Source organism: Histoplasma capsulatum (assembly GCF_000150115.1).
Source record: "Histoplasma capsulatum G186AR genomic scaffold supercont2.5, whole genome shotgun sequence".
Taxonomy (NCBI): Eukaryota; Fungi; Ascomycota; class Eurotiomycetes; order Onygenales; family Ajellomycetaceae; genus Histoplasma; species Histoplasma capsulatum.
This window is the reverse complement of record NW_025544805.1, coordinates 2,098,005-2,117,148: the sequence shown is the minus strand read 5'-3', so window position 1 is coordinate 2,117,148 and position 19,144 is coordinate 2,098,005. Positions and strand designations below refer to the sequence as shown.

Genomic DNA, 19,144 nt, shown 5'->3' with positions numbered 1-19,144 from the left:
TACATTATTGCCTCGGGATGCATATATTTGTCCCAATAGCAGCTTTGCGTTATATATATACTCTTTTAATATCAATATACTACGCATGCACTTACGTGGGAAGCCATGGATCCCACGTTGGGCAGGAGATATACAACTTTCCCTGACCTTGACTATGGCCAGGAAGAGGTACCACGCAGTATAACTATCGCTTGGAGGGTTGAACGCTGCCAATTGGTAGTGGACGTGCTTATTCTTTCATGGGCTTCCCTGCTTAAGTCCGTTACTGGCCATGAATGCCCGACCTTTTGCTTTGATGGTCAGCCCATCGAGGCTGATCTGAATACGGCAACGTTCCAAAAGGTGTGCTTGGATACGCATGTGCGAGGTCATGGGAATTATACGGGAATATTTACTGCAAATGCAAGAGATAACAGTCACCTCTCACTCTCTCTACTCTTAGGCCCAATCAACTAACGGGGTTTCCAGTTGACATCACCTCCACCTGGATGCAAGATCGCAGTGACATACGATCCCAAGCAATCCGGTGGGCATATCATATCGACAGGATGCACAAGCGCCCGTTATCTCACACAGATCGCCCGGCAATTGACATCAATTATTTGTAATCGTCTAAAGTGTCAACTAAAAGATCAATCCTCCGATGACGGGCCCTATCTTTCCATCTTGAACCCTACACCTGAATTTATCCCTGGACCATCACTTCTACACGATCTTGTCCGATCTGAAGGATGCGGAAATGACTTGGCGATAGACTTCCTCAATGGGAATAAGACCAGGAGCACTCTTTCATATGAATTGCTTCATCTCAACTCGACAGCATTGACTGTGCGCCTGACAGATGCGTTGGAATCACTCACTGGTTCATGCAAACGAAATCCCGTAATACCGGTGCTATTGCCACAATCTATCGAACTCTATATTGCCTGGTTGTCGATATTGAAAGCAGGCGCTGCAGTGTGCCCCCTTAACCTGGATGCACCTCCCGAGCGAATCAAGTATATCGCGAATGATGTTGGTGCAGACATCATCGTTACCACACGGTCATTGGCTAGCAGGCTGGAGCATCTCGACAGACATATCCAAACTATCATAACGGAAGATGTTGATATAGAAGCCAAAAATATTGACAGGTTCCAAGCTCCTCAAATAGATGCGGATGACATCGCGTATGTGGAATACACATCTGGCTCTACGGGTCTTCCCAAAGGGGTTGCTGTTTCGCATCGTGCTGCCACTCAATCATTGCTTGCTCATGACAAATGGATCCCGCCTTTCAAGAGATTCTTGCAATTTGCCTCACCAACTTTTGACGTGTCCATTTTTGAGATCATTTTCCCACTGTTTCGTGGCGCTACTCTTGTCGGATGTGACCGCAATTTAATGCTAGGAGATCTTCCGCGAATTATAACAGAACTGGATGTGGATGGAGCCGAGCTCACCCCAACTGTGGCAGGGGAATTGCTCCAGAGAAGATCTGCAGCCCCATGTTTAAAGGTGCTGCTAACGATTGGGGAGATGTTAACAAGGAAAGTGGTTGACGAATTCGGATCCTCACCCAATAATGATGGCATCCTTTATGCAATGTATGGCCCAACAGAAGCAGCAATTCATTGTACCCTTGCACCAAATATTTCAGCAGAATCTCGTGTTGGGAATATTGGTGTTCCCCTCCAGACAGTGTCCACTTTCATTGTATCCCCACAATTTCCTGATTCCAATCATAGTGATGAACCCGAGATTCTTCCGATTGGTCATATTGGAGAGCTTGCGATCGGTGGTCCGCAACTTGCAGAATGTTACATAAACCGCGAAGAGGAAACTAAGAAAGCCTTCTTGGTTACTGGAAGGTACGGAAGGATATATCGCACTGGTGACATGGCCCGGCTGCATCCATCCGGAGAAATGGAATGTTTAGGAAGAATATCGACCGGCCAAGTAAAACTTAGGGGGCAACGCGTTGAGCTTGGCGAAATCGAACGGATCATTTACAAAGTTCCTGGTATTCGAAGCGCAGTGGTGAACGTACTGGAAAACACTTTGGTTGCTTTTGTATCTGTGGATGAAACTTTTCCGGGAATAACAAATATAATTCAGGTGTGCCGCAAATGGCTGCCAAAATTTATGATCCCTGGAGATGTCGAGCTCCTGGATAACCTCCCCAGACTTCCATCGGGAAAAATCGATAATGCAGCTCTGGAACGCGACTATTCTGAGCGGAGAAACTTGCAACGCACAGATACCACGGGGTTCGATGATCAAATGCAGAGGAAAATAGCCTCATGTGTTGAAGATGTTTTAAACTTAAGCGTTGGAAAATCGACTAGCCTAACTCAAGCCGGCCTCGACTCTCTTAAAGCAATTAAACTGGCATCCGTTTTGCGAAATGCCGGTATAAACATTGACGTGTTGGGAATTCTAGAAGCGGACTCCATCCCGGGAATTGCGGCCCGCTCCCACGAATCCAACGCTGATCCTCTGACGATAACGGGGAAATTCGAGTCTGGCAACTGGAAATGCGTCGTGAATGCGACATTCGATTCCCTCAAATTAAATGGGTACTTAACAGATTTTGTGGACGTCGTTCCTTGCAGCCCTGTGCAAATGGCCATGCTCTCGGAAACTATGCGTGATCCGAAAGCATATTTGAATTGGATAGAATTACAATTTCATGAAAGCATCCGAATAAATGATGTTAAGCACGCTTTCTACGAGATCGGATTGAAAAACGAGATACTTCGGTCTAGTTTTATTCCAACCGATTACCCTAACCATTCTCATGTTCAAGTGATCTGGAACAAATTGGGCGGGGATAAGGTCCAGGAAGTGTCAGAATTGAAACACGACTCATCCAGCCATGAATATCCTTTACTGAATCCATTTTATGTTGAACTTACAGAGATAGATGACCGAATTCATGCACTGGTTCACATCCATCATGCCGTGTACGATGGGTGGTCATGGGATCAAATTCTCAGCGATATTGAGCACCTTTTATATTCGCGAACGTTAAATTTGCGGCCGCAATATCGGCTAGTTACTGACTACTATTTGAATTATATTAGCACTGAAGATCGAGAGAGTGCTATCAACTACTGGCAAGAGCAAATGGAAGGCATCAAACCGACCACCTGGCCGAATTTCCAGGACACATCCGACATTCCAGTTGGCCTTCGAACCATTCAACGATTCCTTGGCATTGAGGTGCAGAATCTTGATGCTACAGTTCAACACCTTCGAGTTAGCCGGCAGGCAATATTCCAAGCTGCTTTCAGCTACCTCCTTAGCTCATACACAGGAGATTCAGATACTGTTTTTGGCTCCGTCGCTTCTGGACGTATGCTTCCGATAGCTGGCATAGAAGACATTATAGGGCCTTGCATGGTAACAAACCCTCTGAGAATTAATTTGGACCAGTTGCGCACCGTTCGCGATCTCATTGGGGCAATTCACAACTTGAATCGCAATTCCCTCAAGCATGGATTCTTACCTCTGATTGATATAAAACGAGGCTCTGGAATTGACTCCGGCGTTCCTCTATTCGATAGTATATTTGTTTGGCAAGAGACTCTGAGTGGGGAGAAAGCGCGTTCAGAGCTGATTCGAGAGGTTAAATCCAGAGATTTTTTGGAATTCAATATGTCACTTGAGTTGACAATTGAAGGAGAGTATGTCTCTGCGCAGGCCAACTTCCAACAGTCGATCCTTCCTGACAGCCAAGTCGATATTTTCCTTCTCCAAATGGAGCATATCGTGTCAATCTTTATCAGTTCTCCGGAGACTCTCTTGCGAGCTATTAACAGCCGCTTGCCTAGCTCTACTTTATCTATCGAGAACGCCGATTATATCAAACAGACAGCCTTGCCAGGCCTAGCAGATGGAGTGGAAAAGTTGGCCAAGTCAGATCCAGAAAGAGTCGCGATTGAGTTTTTGGATGCGTTTGATCCAGCATTGGGTACAGCAAGCATCACAAAACTTACCTATCGTGGCATGGACATTTGCTCAAATCAATTGGCAAATTACTTACTTTCCCGTGGACTGTTCCCTAATAGCCTCGTTTCTATATTCCTTGAAAAGTCCATTGATCTTTATATTGCCATAATAGCCGTTATCAAAGCCGGTTGTGGTTACGTGCCGATCACTCCACAGACACCGGTTAATCGTGTTAATACAATCATAGAAGAGGCGAAATGTTCGATCTGTATCACGAATTCCCCTCTGTCACTCAAATTACGAGAAATACGGGGCACGGAAATCGTAGCTCTAGATACCATCACGCTTCATGACTTTCCAGCTACCCCTTCAGAAGTGCCCATTTCCGATTCGTCAGTGGCCTATTGCACTTTCACCTCAGGGAGCACAGGAAAGCCAAAGGGGGTACTCATCACACACCGTAACTTGCAAAGCAATATAGCAGTGCTATCAGAAATATACCCAACCCACCCCGGATCGAAATTCCTCCAAGCCTGTTCCCATGCTTTTGATGGTTAGTTATTAATCAGTGCGAAGTTCCCACCCAGCCATCTGTCCCTACTGACAAGTCTAAGTTTCCGCTTTTGAGATATTTTATTCGCTATCTACGGGCTTGACGTTATGCTCAGCAATCAATGATATTTTATTCCGAGATATAGAACAGGCTATTCGGACCATGGGTGTTACCCATCTTAGCCTTACCCCGACCGTTGCATCGCTTCTTAACCCTGACAACATTCCGAAAGTCAAATTCTTAGTTACTGCTGGAGAGGCAGTGACTGAGAAGGTCTTTAAATCATGGGCTGGCAGGGGCATTTATCAAGGTAGATTCTCGTAATTTCTGTAATCCCTTCGCTTTTCGTGTCACTAACTCTATCCTTGACAGGTTATGGCCCGAGCGAGACTACGAATATTTGCACTGTGCGGCCCAATCTCAAGCCAGCCGACTTTATAAATCACATTGGATCACCTTTTAAAAATACCTCGGCGTTCGTGATTTCAGGGGAGGAGGGATTTTCATTACTCCCTAGAGGTGCTGTCGGCGAATTTTGCTTTGGTGGTGATCAAGTTGTGAGTTGTTACACTTTGATATACTTCATTCAACCTACTTACCGCCAATAGGGTACCGGATATCTCAACATGCCGGCTCTCACATGCAGTAAATTTATTTGCCACCCTCAGTACGGAAAAGTATATAAATCTGGTGATTTTGGGCGCATGCTTCCTGACGGATCACTGGCATTTACTGGCCGTAGGGATGATCAGGTTAAGTTAAGGGGTCTGCGCATTGAGCTGGGCGAGATTAACCGTGTCATATTAGAAGACCCGGAAGTTATAGACTGCACCACATTCATTACCACAGATGCACTTAACGAACAACAACAACTAGTCTGCTTCTGGGTGCCAGCATTAAGCCATGGGGATAAGTTTACAGCCCGTGAGAATCGCTATAAAATACTAAAACTATTTGATCTCATCAGGGCGCGGCTTCCAGAGTATATGATTCCGTCCATGCTCATCCCTATCCGAAGGGTACCAATAACAACATCCGGAAAGACTGATAAATTGGAACTGCTAAAGCATTTCCGAACGTTAAATCTAGAAACATTACAATTGTGTTCTTGTGTGACTGAAGCTCTCAGTGATAAACGTGAATTCTCAGACACCGAGATGAGAGTCGCAGAGGCTGTTGCCAAAGTTACTTTAGTTTCACAGGCAGATATCGGCCTTCACACCTCATTCTACAGCCTGGGTCTAAATTCAATCTCAGCTATATCTTTGTCAAGACATCTCAAACTGAATGGTTTTGGGCAGGTAGATGTTTCGGTAATTATGAAATATAACACCGTGTATCGCCTGTCCAGGAATATTGAAAGGAGCGGTTCTCAACTAACAAAGAAAAAATGCTTGCCAAATATCGGATTATTATTTTCTCGTGAATTTGTGGAAGAATTAAGGAAGAATGCCGAAGGTTCCGGGTGCCTGATTCGAAAAATATTGCCATGCACACCATTGCAAGAAGCGATGCTTCTGCGAAAATACATCGGCAACTCCACGGCTTACTACAATCACCTCCTTTTTGAGGTTAGGGATGTTGGGAAACTAAGGAACGCTTGGGTCTCCATGGTCCAGAGGCACGACATTCTTCGTTCCTATTTCGCTTCCACGGGTCAATCTCGGTTTTCCTTTGCGCAAATCGTTTTGGAGTCGGTCAATCTGCCTTGGAATGAGATCAGTACGACGATCAAAGAGCTCGACAGCCATATAGAAGAACAAAAGCGTGAACTCGCAAAGGGCAAAGAAAATACTCTACCCTATTTATTGACGGTGCTTCGAATAGCTGAAAGCGGGAAAACGCTTTTTCTATTCATAATCCATCATGCGCTATATGATGGCGAAGCTATGTCACTACTTCTACAGGAAGTTGAACTTGATGTTTCTGGGAAACCCTTACCCCAGATAGTTCCTTTCGATCTATACCTTGAGCAGATGGTGGCAGTGGATATAGAAGAAGCTGACCAATTCTGGCAGCCACTTCTCTCGGATTTTTCTCCTTCTCACCTACTTGACGCTCAAAATCGTGCCAATCATAGTACCTCAAGGACATTTCAGACTGTTGAGGATGACTTTGGCACTCCCCTGAGTAAAGTTATGGGGGCTTGCAAAGATCTCTCGGTGACTCTCCTCACCCTTGTCCAAGCGGCGTGGTCAAAACTATTATTGTTATACACACAAAAGCCCGACATTTGTTTCGGAAACGTGTTCAGCTGTCGAAGCATCCCTGTGGACGGAGCGGAGCGCATCATTGGTCCTTGCTTGAATACGCTCCCCATTCGAATTAAAGCGAACTCGAATACAATGAACATAGGCCTTGCTAAGCATCTACAGGAATACAATTCAGCTGTTATGCCCTATCAACTAACTTCTCTTCGCCATCTACAATCAAAATTCGGCCACAACAATTCCCACCTCTTCGATACTTTAGTTATTTTACAAAAGAGCATTCACCGCTTGGATGATAAAATATGGGAGTTGGTTGAAGAAAAAGGAGACATGGACTTCCCCCTTGTCTGTGAGGTTGTTCCAAACGATGAGGCTGATACATTGAGGTTAATTATTTATTACGATGATGCACAATTCGGTCTAGAAGATACGAAGATTATGCTTCGCAGTTTCTCAGCTTCTCTTCAAAATGTACTCCTCTACCCGTCGGGTAGAGCGATGGATTCAAGTATTCTTGATCCTGGCCTTCCATCCTTTGTAGACGAATTACGCCGACATCTGACACTAGCTGCAGAGACTGGGAGGCCTAGCTGGGGTGAAGGTGAGAAACTGAGCTTATGCTCTGGTAAAAGTTCTCTCCAGATCCGATTAGTTCAGGAAGTGCTATCGACCCTGTCGAATATCGCACACACACACATTAAACCTCACACCACGATATTCCAATTAGGGCTCGATAGTATAAATGCAGTGCAAATATCTGCTAGATTTAAAGCTCTCGGATACGAAATAACTGCGAGCGACGTTCTTGAGGTAATTTCTTATTTTAGAATTGACTCTTTTCCTTCGACACTATGCTAACAAGATGTTAGAACCCGTCTGTAGGCGAGCTTGCATCACTCCTCGTGCGAGAGAAAAAGGTTGACGATAGTTGCCTTTTGTCATTTGACTTCATGTCCTTTCAAGCCCGCCATTGGCAAACTGTTTGCCAGCAAATCGACGTTCCGGAGAAATGTATTGAGTCAATTCGTCCATGCACACCTGCACAATCAGGAATGTTGGCTCTGTTTACAAACTCCGAGGGTGAGCTGTATTTTAATCATATAATCTTGGAATCAAATATTTCCCTTGATCTACAGACTCTGAAAGCAGCATGGACTGCCGTAACAGAAATTCATGACATTCTTAGAACAGGTTTCACTAGCATTCGTGATGAAGAGGCTCCCTTCGCCGCGATCACTTACCGAAGTGAGACATTCGGACTTCCATGGGCTGAAGACGCAAACCTGACAATTAAAGGAGATCAACAATTGTCAGGTAGAAAGGAAGTCTCAAAAAAAGCCTTCTTACACCTTCATCAACCGCCGTGGCATGTATCAATACAGCAGTGTGAATCGAATGTACTAATGCAATTCTCTGCTCTTCATTCGTTGTACGACGCGCAGTCCCTAAATTTGCTTGTTTGTGATCTTTCTAGATTACTGAAATGCGAGGTGCTAGATCCAGTGATTCCGATTTTACCAGTTCAGGATTATATCATATCTGCAAGTAACCAGGTATACAATGATTTGGAATGTGAAACCTTCTGGAAGGAATTCGGGAAGGACCTTTGTATCACAAAGTTCCCCGATATGGGCCCACTGCATCAAGAGAAGCGGGTAGGTGTGGTAATTAAGTCGTGTTCCAAAACGCTCCAATCTTTACAAGAGGGCTGCAGAAATGCCGGTGTCACCCTTCAGGCTGCGGGGCAAGTAGCATGGGCTCGAATATTGGCATCCTACACAGGAGAGAGCAGAGTTACATTTGGGCTTGTGCTGTCTGGGCGAAATACCTTCGAAGATGCACAAAAAGCTGTGTTCCCGTGCCTTACAACCGTTCCTTCATCATACATTATCGAGGGTTCTAATAGAAACCTACTAGAACGTGTTATGAAGCTAGATGTGTCATTGGTAAAATACCAGTTTACCCCATTATCAAAGATTCATCAACTGGTAGGATCTGGATCTTCGCTCTTCGACACGATATTTGTATTTCAAAAACATACGACCACGTTTCAGAATGATATCTGGAAAGTTTATGATGAAGATGCTAGAACTAATGTAAGAATGTTCGCTCTGTCTTGTCAGGAGAAGTTACATATTTGGAGCTAATATGAATCACAGTATCCAGTTTCAATCGAGCTAATACTTAGAGATGGGAAGCTCGAATTCCAACTCACTTTTGAGACCGATATTTTACCAGAACCCCAAGCTGAAATTCTCTTGAGACAGCTTGACGATCTGTTAATCGATACACTTTCCTACCTCGACTCACCCTGCGTTTGCTTTACAAACGGGGAGAATAAGGACATTCTGTCAGCCGTTGCAGCGAAGGAAGCCAGAATTTCGTCTCCCGTTAAGTTGGTGCACCAATTTGTTGAAGTACAAGCTCAAGAATCCCCGTCAAAAATAGCTCTCGAGTTCGCATCCAAAATCCCTGGAAAACAAGGGCTTTCCAAGCGAAAATGGACATACAAAGAATTTAACGAGGTCAGTAATAAATACGCCAGGCTGCTACAAAGGAACGGCGCTTCCCCGGGAAATTTGATAGGGATTTGTTTCGATAAATGCCCTGAGGCATATTTTGCGATATTGGCCATATTGAAAGTTGGCTGCGCGTATGTTGCTCTCGACCCAGGAGCCCCAGAAGCGCGGAAGAAATTCATTTTGAACGATTCCGGGGCCAAAATTTTGCTTTCCACGACATCGAAGAAAAATGAGCTGAAAGGGTTGCCTGTTTTAATTTTGGATAGTCCGGGAATTCTGGACGGTATACCTTCTCTGCCTCCAGTTCTAGAAGAGGAGATACAACCAGAGGACTGCTGTTACTGCCTGTACACTTCGGGAACAACAGGCACTCCCAAGGGCTGCGAAATAACACATGACAATGTTGTCCAGGCTATGCTCTCTTTCCAAAGACTATTCCATGGTCACTGGGACGAGACATCTCGGTGGTTACAATTCGCAGCGTTCCATTTTGATGTCAGCGTTCTGGAACAGTATTGGAGTTGGAGCGTTGGAATATGTGTAACAGCTTGTCCTAGGGACACAATATTTGCGGATTTGCCTGGCACCATTCGAGAACTCGAGATCACTCACATTGACTTAACTCCCAGTTTGGCACGCTTGCTTGACCCAGAAGAAACTCCCTCACTTCGTCGTGGAGTTTTTATCACTGGCGGAGAGCAGCTTAAACAAGAAATTCTCGAAGCTTGGGGTGAATACGGAGTGATATATAATGGATACGGCCCGACAGAAGTAACTATTGGCTGCACGATGCTCCCTCGGGTGCCGCGAAATGGCAAACCGTCAAATATTGGTCCACAATTTGACAATGTCGGTAGCGTTGTGTGCAAACCGGGAACTACGACACCAGTCCTGCGGGGTGGCGTAGGGGAGCTTTGCGTGACAGGAACCCTTGTTGGACGAGGGTATCTTAACCGACCTCAGCTCACGGAAGAGAAATTTCAATATGTTAAAGAAATGGGTGAACGGATTTATCGCACTGGAGACCTAGTGCGACTTCTCCATGATGGCAGTTTTTGCTTTCTTGGACGGATCGACGATCAGGTCAAACTTCGTGGCCAACGCCTTGAAATTGGGGAGATCAACCAAGTTATTTCCAATTCTGCAGAGGAGGTGGGAGAAGTCGTTACGATGGTTTTGAAGCAAACAAGTCGGTCAAAAGAGCAGCTTGTGTCATTCTTCACCACGAATACGCCAAAAAACCCCGATGCGTTGACATGCCGAATCGATTTCGATCCTGGAATGAATAAAATCCTTTCCGAAATCAATCAAGCATGCCATAAAACACTGCCAGGTTTCATGATTCCGACACATATCCTTCCTGTAACCGCTTTTCCCTTAAATGCAAATAATAAAATTGACCAGAGACATCTGAAAAAAATCTATGAGAATATTACTTTGGAGGAGATGCAGCGGCTATCCTCTCAGACTCGAATCGATTCCCAAACACCATCGAAGGATGTATGCGCAATAATAGCTCTCGTGTCCAAAGTTACAGGGGTAGAAGTCTCTGCTATCTCACCATGGTCAAGCATATTTGAACTTGGCTTAGACTCCATTTCCGCCATCTCATTCTCTAGAGTTTTGAGAGATTCGGGATTTAAAGAAGCTCAACCATCTTTGTTAATGAAAAGTTAGTATTTTTGCGGCGAAGTGTATGCCCCTATTCCTTTTATCCTCAATAACTAACCTAAAATAGATTCAACCATCATGGCACTTTCCAACGCACTGAAACGATCTGCAGCAAATGAACTTACTAGAAAGGCGTTGTATCAAGAATCTAGACAGCGGATTACAGCATTCGCCCATAGGAATCTTACGATCGCTGCCCGCAAACTAGGGACTCCCTTAGCATCCATCGAAGCAGTCGTTCCTTGTACATCCCTACAAGAGGGTATGATATATCGATTTATTGAAAGCCAGAAGCCGGTATACTTCACAAACTTCAATTTTGAGTTATCATCGAACGTTAATGTTTCTCACCTCAAAACTGCGTGGCTGAAAGCTCAGAGTTCTGTTCAGATACTTCGAACCAAATTTCCATTAACGGCTGGCCACTATTGCCAAGTTATCCTTAAAGAAGATTATTTTCCGTGGTTTGAATCAACCGCCATCAGTGATGTCGAAGTTGGAAGTATCGCCAACTGCCGATATAAGGAGTGGTGTAGTGAACCTGCAAACTTGACTGGGAGAGTTTGGGAAGCCGGTGTCGTCATAGGGCCAGGGACAAGATGGATGTGCTTGAATATTTTCCATGGATTATACGATGGAAACTCCTTACCACTTTTATTAAATATCGTTATACAAGCATATATTGACCATACAAGCGCACCAGAAACACCGCCATATATTGAATGTCTGGCCCGAGGTCCCCTATGCAAAATACCAGGAGCGAAGGAGTTTTGGCTTAAACATCTTGATGGCCCTCCAAAACCTCTACCATTTATAAGCGACGCACACGAAGGTGACCCATTGGTCACAATACTGGGAATCGGAAAGTTAGAGAAGCTTGAGCCATTAAGACGAAAGCTCGATGTGTTAGAGCAATCTGTACTCTTAGCATGCTGGCTCCGCGTCCTCGAACGACATTTCAAGTTCATTCCGATTGTTGGTGTCATAGTATCAGGCAGGGCACACGATATCAAAGACACTGAAGATGTCGTTGGGCCAATGTTTAATACCCTTCCCTGCAATATTTCATGTTCAAAAATTTTCTCCATGGCTGATTTGGTGAGATGCTGTCATGAGTATTATATCTCCACGCTCCAATACCAACACACCTCTCTCAGAGATATTATGAAATGGCTGCAACGGAGATCTGGAATCCCTCTTTTCGACAATCTATTTGTCTTCCAAAGGGAACCCAATGAAAAGGTTGACTCGGCAGGCTCACTGTGGTCACCGATAATTTCCCAATCTGAACCCGACTACCCGGCAGCATTTGAGGTGCAGCGGGACAGGGATGGCTCTTTGGCAGTAACTCTTGTGACACAGGCTTCCAGTTTTACTACTGAAGCTGCACAGCAACTTACTTTCCAGTTCCGTGACACGCTAGTTGACTTCCTGGATAATCCGTCCAGCAAGCTGAATCTTGCCACACAGGGATCGGATAACTCCAAAATTGGAAGTGCTGGTGTTGACAACATTCAACCGCATACTAACGGCTACACCTCCAATTTCACACTTCTACCTTTTGAGTGGACGGCCATGGCATCTCGACTTCGTGAAGAGATCGCATCGATTGCCAATATAGATGCTCTCGCAATTCAGGAAAACACATCTATTTTTGAAGTTGGGTTAGATAGCATTGATGCTATCCAACTATCTTCCCGCTTGGCAAACGCTGGCATCAGAGTGACCGTTACTGCGATTATGCGCGGCCAGACCATTAAAAACATCCTGCATGATATTGAATCAAACGAACCGAATGGAGAGGTCAAACCACAGGCTTCGTTGGAGGTGCTAGAACAAGAACTGCGGAATTACTTTGAGAACGACCGATTCGATCTAGCTCAGATCGAACGTATTTTCCCGGCTACACCTCTTCAAGAAGCAATGGTCGCTGAGATGGTCGCTTCTGACTTCAATCGCTACTTTAATCATGATATTCTAGAGATCAAGGACAACGTGGACATCGATAAACTAAAAAGGGCCTGGGAGCAGGTTGTTGATGCCAATGCGATCTTTCGAACCTCATTCGCTGAAGTCTCTGATCCTCGTTTTCCGTTTACCTATGCACAATTAATTCACCACCCTGGGAAACCAATAGACTGGAGCGTGGTCGACACGATCGGTAGATCTGTTGATACGATATTGGAAGAGGAGCGGCGGAAAGCAACTGCTATATTTCAGGCGGGGAAACCGCTATTCAAGGTCCAATTGCTAGGCTCAGTAAATGAAGGACATAAACGGCACTTGCTTCTCTCAATGCCCCATGCGATGTACGATGGCTGGTCATTAGATCTTCTCAATGAGGATATTGCGACCTGTTACTCTGGTCAGCGTCCCAATATCAGGGGATCGTGCGACAAAGCTCTAAGCCATATTTTGAATTCGACTCGAAACGAGCTGGGCTTGCAATCCTGGAAAGGAACTCTCGGTGGTGCTTGCCCAACTGCATTTCCGAAGCAGATAAATGCTGGGGGGGATTATTCAAATGTTCACCACATGGAAAAGGCTTTAGATATTCCGATCACAGATGTCAATTCTTTTTGCAAAAATCAGGGTATCACACTTCAAACTCTCAGTTTAACATGCTGGGCACTCGTACTCAGTGGCTACTTGGGAAAGCTCGACGTCGTTTTCGGCACTATACTAGCGGGAAGAGATATCCCAGATACAAATGCGGAGCAACTCATGTTCCCGCTGATGAATTCAGTGGCTATCCGCATCGTCTTGCACGGGAGCCGGTCAGATATGCTAAAATATGTTCAAGAAACATTGGTACCTGTCTCCGAGCATCAATACATCCCTCTTCGAACCGCCAAGCAAGTGGCAGGTTTTGGGGGCCAAAGTCTATTTGATACCCTATTCATCTTTCAGAAGCGGCCGCGTCAAGATTCGTGTTTACAGGAGCTACTCTATAAGTCTATTGGTGGCTTTTCCGATGTCGAGTACCCAGTGCGCGTTGAAATGGAAGCGCTTAAAAATTCCATAGTGTGGCGAGTTGCTTGTCGAGATACCGTGTTAGGAGAACTTGATGCCTCCAGGCTCCTTGACAGGCTCAACTTTGTATTTGAGAGCATTATCAAATACCCTGACAGTGAGACAATTGATTTCAGCGACGATGGCATATCGATCTGCCAGAGCCCTGTATTTCAAGAGCAGGACAGGGGTGAAGAGAATAACCCTTTTAGTGAAGTTGCGTCAACCACCATTCGGTCTTCTCCGCTAGAACAAGAGATTAGAGCTGTTTTATCTTCTATATCTAATATCCCGGTGGAAGAAATAACCCGCGAAGCAACACTTTTCCATCTTGGCCTGGATAGCATCAGCGCCATTAAAGTGGCAGCACTGTTGAAAAAGAAAGGTATCCTACTTTCCGTAAGCGATATGCTACGGGCTGGTACTGTTCCCAACATGGCTCAATTAGCCGTGTCAGAGCCAAGTGAAGCCCTCCTACCAGACCACGACAAAATATTAGGAAATATGTTGGAAGCGGTGAATGTACTGTCACTACTACAGTCCCATGGGGTTAACACACAAGAGGTAGAGAAAGTTATTCCAGCAACTTCTGGACAAGTTTATATGCTAAACGTCCATGAGAATTCCAACGGGCAACTTTTCTACCCATGCTTCTTCTACCGGATAGCAAATGCGATTGTAACTCAGGAAATCCTCTCAGCGGCCTGGATGGCTTTAATCAACGACCTTCCAATTTTGCGCACACAATTTATCGCCACGAGAAGACGGTCTTTGCCCTATATACAGGTGGTACGTAAGGAGGTGAACAATCCCATCGTATGGCGGCAAGGTTTGAAAATTCAAAAGAATATGATCCTCGATGCACGCCCTTGCCAGCAGATACCAGTAACATTATATGCTTCACAGCAGCTGGACGAAACGATATTGATTCTTCACATCCACCATGCCTTGTACGATGCTGTCAGTCTGCCTAGAATGATGAATATGCTTGCGGAACTCTGCACCAGCCCAAGGCCGAGCGCCAAACCTCAGAATGCCAAAGTGGACATATCAGAGCTAGTCATCCACCAGCATATACACTCCAAGCCACAAGAACGACAAAACTTCTGGAGACACTACCTTGCGCCTGTCAGGAATTCTGAACGACAACAAGAAAACCAGCTTCCAAAAATCAGACAGCCAATCGACGCAGAGATGGTTCATAAATACCGCCAATCTCTCGTGAAAGACATTGACAAACTGGAGAAGCTCGGCCGATCGTACGGCGTCAGCGTGCAGGCTCTCTTTTTAGCCATCTATGCCAGAATCCATTCCGCCATCATCAATAATAGAGTTGACCACAGAAACACTACCAGTCCCGACAACCTCACTGTCGGAATCTACCTCGCAAACCGCTCGCACTCCCTAGACGGCCTTCCAGAACTAATTGCACCTACCCTCAACATAGTTCCCCTACGTATTGCCCTCCAACGAGAAACAGACAGCAGACAGCAGTCCATCGTCGATCAGGCACGGAGAATCCAAGGGGACTTGCATGAGGTGAGCCGCGTCGAACATTCATGCGTCTCTCTGATCGATATTGCGGACTGGACCGGGGTGAAACTGGATACCTTTGTGAATTTCATTAAGTTGCCGGTTACACCGGGTGGAGTTCATAGCCCTGCAGAGCTTACAAGGGGGATGGCTCAGATTGTGCCGTTGCAAGCAGCTGAAGGAGTTGAAGTTGGCCGCGACAGCACGTCGGATGATTGCCCTGGAGAAATGCCGAATTCCAACCAAGCAGCGCTGGAACCAGGCTTGAGCGAGACTTATGCAGATATTTACATGGTAAGCCACTCAAACCTCCCCAACCAAAAAAAAGGCGTTCGTTGTCGTGGATAAGCGAGTTTTCCCGTTCTATTTTCTTTTTCTCTTTTGTTTTATCTTTTTGGGGGCAAAGTTCCTTGTGCTAACCATATATATGCTCTACCCCAGCCCGGGATCGACGTGGAAGTTGCGATAAGAGATAACGGGCTCGATGTGGGGATATTTAGCCACGGCGATCGGATCAGTAAGGCTGAAGCTGACTCCATTCTTGATACGCTGCAACATGATATCCAGGATATCATGCTGAACGGGGGGGCAGGAAAGTGAGATGAAGGGGTAAATTGTGAATTTTGCGGGCAAATTTTGTGCTTTCTTTCTTTCCTAGAAAAATGTTTAATTTGTTTCGCCCCTGTGCCATATTCTGATAAAATGTATATAGATCCACTGTTGCTCCCTTCAGTTTACACTTCTGCAGCTAAGAATAGAACGATGCAGGAGTACTTTTTTTTTCTTTCTCGTAACCATACGTGCATGCTTCGTATGCATCTAGGGTAGGATAAAATACACAAGCACGGCAGCACAAGTCCGCCGGAAAGCTTCTTCTTAATTCCTTAATTTCGTTTTTCTCGCTTTGCATTTTCTTCCTATTCGTATCCTCAAGTCCGGGCGCACGGGTATGCAGATTCAGGGTCCGGGAATGAAGAATTCGAGAAGTGGTGAAGCGAACCACGTAGCAGACAGGCACCTTCATTCAATAATATAATTTCTGAACACGGAGGAGACTCGAGAGAGAAAGGGATGGGAGAACAAGAGACAGCTGCAAGCCCATGGGCAGTAAGTATCTGGCACATAAGCAAAGTACCGTGCTGTATGTAGTAGTAGTGCAAATGAGCCAAGTCAGTGTAACGAACGATAAATGCTCTTGTGAAATGTTCGCTCTTCTTTCCTTTTTTCTTTTTCTTTTTCCCTCTTTTTCTTTTCTTTTCTCCAGCTTTTTTTTTTATCTTTCGGGTTGGGTTGGCTCCGTCTAAAGTCCTTGGTTATTGGTAGGATATTGATAGCAACCGGAACAAGGTTTTTACCCAGCTACCTTCAGCGGGGTATCCATGGATGGTCGACGGGATTCCCACGTCCGGAGGCTTTCTTTCTTTCTTTCATCTGTTCATGAAGCGTCCGAGTGGCAGAGCGCAGAGAGTTCCTGCATCGATATAGCTTGGGGGAACCGCGGTTTGGAACAATTACTATGTGGGCTTTAGATAAAGACGACAACTACAACAAAAAAAAAAGAGAGAGACCAATGAAGACATTTTCTCCTTCCCCATGGGAATTGCAAAATCGAGAGGTACAAGCCGATATATCTTTTTTTTTTTCCAATGTATGTATGGAGGATTGAGGCACCAACTGGCATTGAGTCTGGGGCTTGTGTGAGTCTGCGCCAGCCATAGGTGTCTCTCTCAGCCTATGAAGACCTTCTCTCAGCGCCGTTTTGCCTTAAGAAGAACCAGGAACGAGCCACAGGTGCACATCACACCAATAGAAGGCAACACTAATGCCGGCAATATTGGCATTTCGAATTGGCTGGATTGCTGACGGGGGGAATGGCAGGCAAGAGAACTGTCTGGAAGGCATTCCAGGGGCATTACGCAGCGCACTTAATTTATATTTATAGCTCTCAGATTATATTAACTATCAGCTAACTCACTAGTTCTGATATTCCTGTGATGTTTCCCCCTGAACCACCGGCCGCGGATACAAAGGCGGTACCTCTTCCCCCGCTGCCACCGCTATCTGTTATCGCGTACCCCTCAAGTCTCCCGTGATTGCTGCCGCGCACTAGTCCTGGTTGGGGCCACGCCAAGCCCGCGCTAGCCGTTCTGGGCCATCCACAACAACACTGAACGCGCTGTCCGACCCACGCGTGGCGAAGAAGCGAAGACTGCGAGGAATGCCAGGAATGCCTCGAGAACAACATCTTCAACCTCACCTCAGTCCCCTCCCAGTCCCCGTCCCAGTCCCAGCACCGGCTGTCTCTCGCTTGCTCAGGTCAAGGCACGGGCTATCTCAGCGCTGATTTGAAGCCAGTACATCACAGAGGGAGAGCAACGACCAGAGGCAGCGGGCGTGTCTGTCTGGCACACACGCCACCACCCACACCCACCTGTCCTCGCGCCTCCTCCCTCGCGCCTCGTCTGTCTGTCTGTCTGTCGCTTTCTTCGTCCTTCCTCGAATCCTCCCTTCGCTCCATCGCATCCTTTGGCTCTTTTCCCCCTATGGTTTTATCTCCGTCCTATCCATCAGCAGTCACCCATTCTCTCTCTCTATTCTACGTCTCCTCTGTCCGTCGCGTCTTTTTCTGACGTTGCTGTCCTCTTTGCGCGCGCATTCCTCCTCCCTACTATCTCCTACCTGTCGAATCCTGCTGCGCTCAACACACCCTCTTGTCCGAGCACACCCTCTTTGCCTTGGACAACCCCACCTTCTCTCGTGCTGCTCCTCCTGTTTCCTTTGTCGCCTGCCATACAATACCTATTCGCTCTTGCTGATCACCCCGCTCCTTCGTTCTGGTCAGACCCTCGTCACTTGACTCGAAGGAAGCATCCCTCTGAGCGCACGAATGGAGGCGCCAACCGGTGCGAATTCCTCGAGTCTGTCGTGAACTGACTGTCCCCCTCCGTTTCCGATATATTTCGACAGAAAAAAAGAGAATCGCTCCTGAAACTCTCTGGCCTTATTCTCTCGTTTCATCGATCAACCTTTATGCGTGGTTTTGGGGTTATCATTGGCAGATATTAATACATACACGGCAGTCTCCGTCCTTTGTCGCTCTTCGCTATTATCCACTGCATCGCGACATTTACGCTTTCTCTGACGGTGCTTTCCTCTCAACATCCTCAACAAAAAAAAAATAATTTAAAAAATATATATATATACTTCCCTGCGACTTGGCAAGATCCTTTATCTCGCGCTCTTTGACTCTCTGCGGTTGCGCACACATCATCATTCGAACCTTTTCGCAATAAATCTCCTTTGCTCTTTCGCTTCCTGTTTGGAGTTTGATGCCGACTGTCTGAAAATTTTAAACTCATTCTCACCACACCGCGAGGGGGAGGGACTCTCCATCTGCCGTCGCCAAACGGAATCCACGTTAATCCCAGCGTGACATCAAGCAGCTGCGTCGTTCTCTCTCGAGATCAACTTCAAAAGGCAGCGATCTCCGCCTCCTCGCTCGACCCAATTCTCCATCCAAACATACGCATTACTTTTCGTCTCCACTCTCTCCGTCACGCCGAGCTTCCGAAGGGATCTGTTCCTTGTGTCAGCCAACTCTCTACCGTCCCCCTTAGCGTCCCATATCCTCAAAGAGCAAGAATTAACAGACCAGGATTCGTCGGACGACCAGCTTTCAGTCCTCTAGATCTCGTATTACGCCATCGAGG

General features: G+C 46.0%; 2 protein-coding genes across 2 annotated transcripts; one reads left to right on the top strand and one right to left on the bottom strand.

Moving 5' to 3' along the window:
- Window positions 1–105: 105 nt before the first annotated feature.
- Window positions 106–16,186, top strand: HCBG_04660 (nonribosomal peptide synthetase; the record flags this gene model as incomplete). The annotated part of the gene is made up of 10 exons (XM_045431709.1): window positions 106–342; window positions 469–4,486; window positions 4,548–4,796; window positions 4,859–5,043; window positions 5,095–7,506; window positions 7,566–8,792; window positions 8,856–10,890; window positions 10,957–15,728; window positions 15,876–16,030; window positions 16,147–16,186. The coding sequence occupies 10 exons, from the start codon at window positions 106–108 to the stop codon at window positions 16,184–16,186; spliced, it is 15,330 nt and encodes a 5,109-aa protein (XP_045288262.1).
- Window positions 16,187–17,198: 1,012 nt separating this feature from the next.
- On the bottom strand, window positions 17,199–18,553 carry HCBG_04659 (uncharacterized protein; the record flags this gene model as incomplete). Its single annotated transcript, XM_045431708.1, has 5 exons — window positions 17,199–17,358; window positions 17,410–17,495; window positions 17,866–17,994; window positions 18,142–18,368; window positions 18,508–18,553. 5 exons carry the CDS (start codon window positions 18,551–18,553, stop codon window positions 17,199–17,201), a joined length of 648 nt encoding a protein of 215 aa, XP_045288261.1.
- Between the last annotated feature and the right edge of the window lie 591 nt (window positions 18,554–19,144).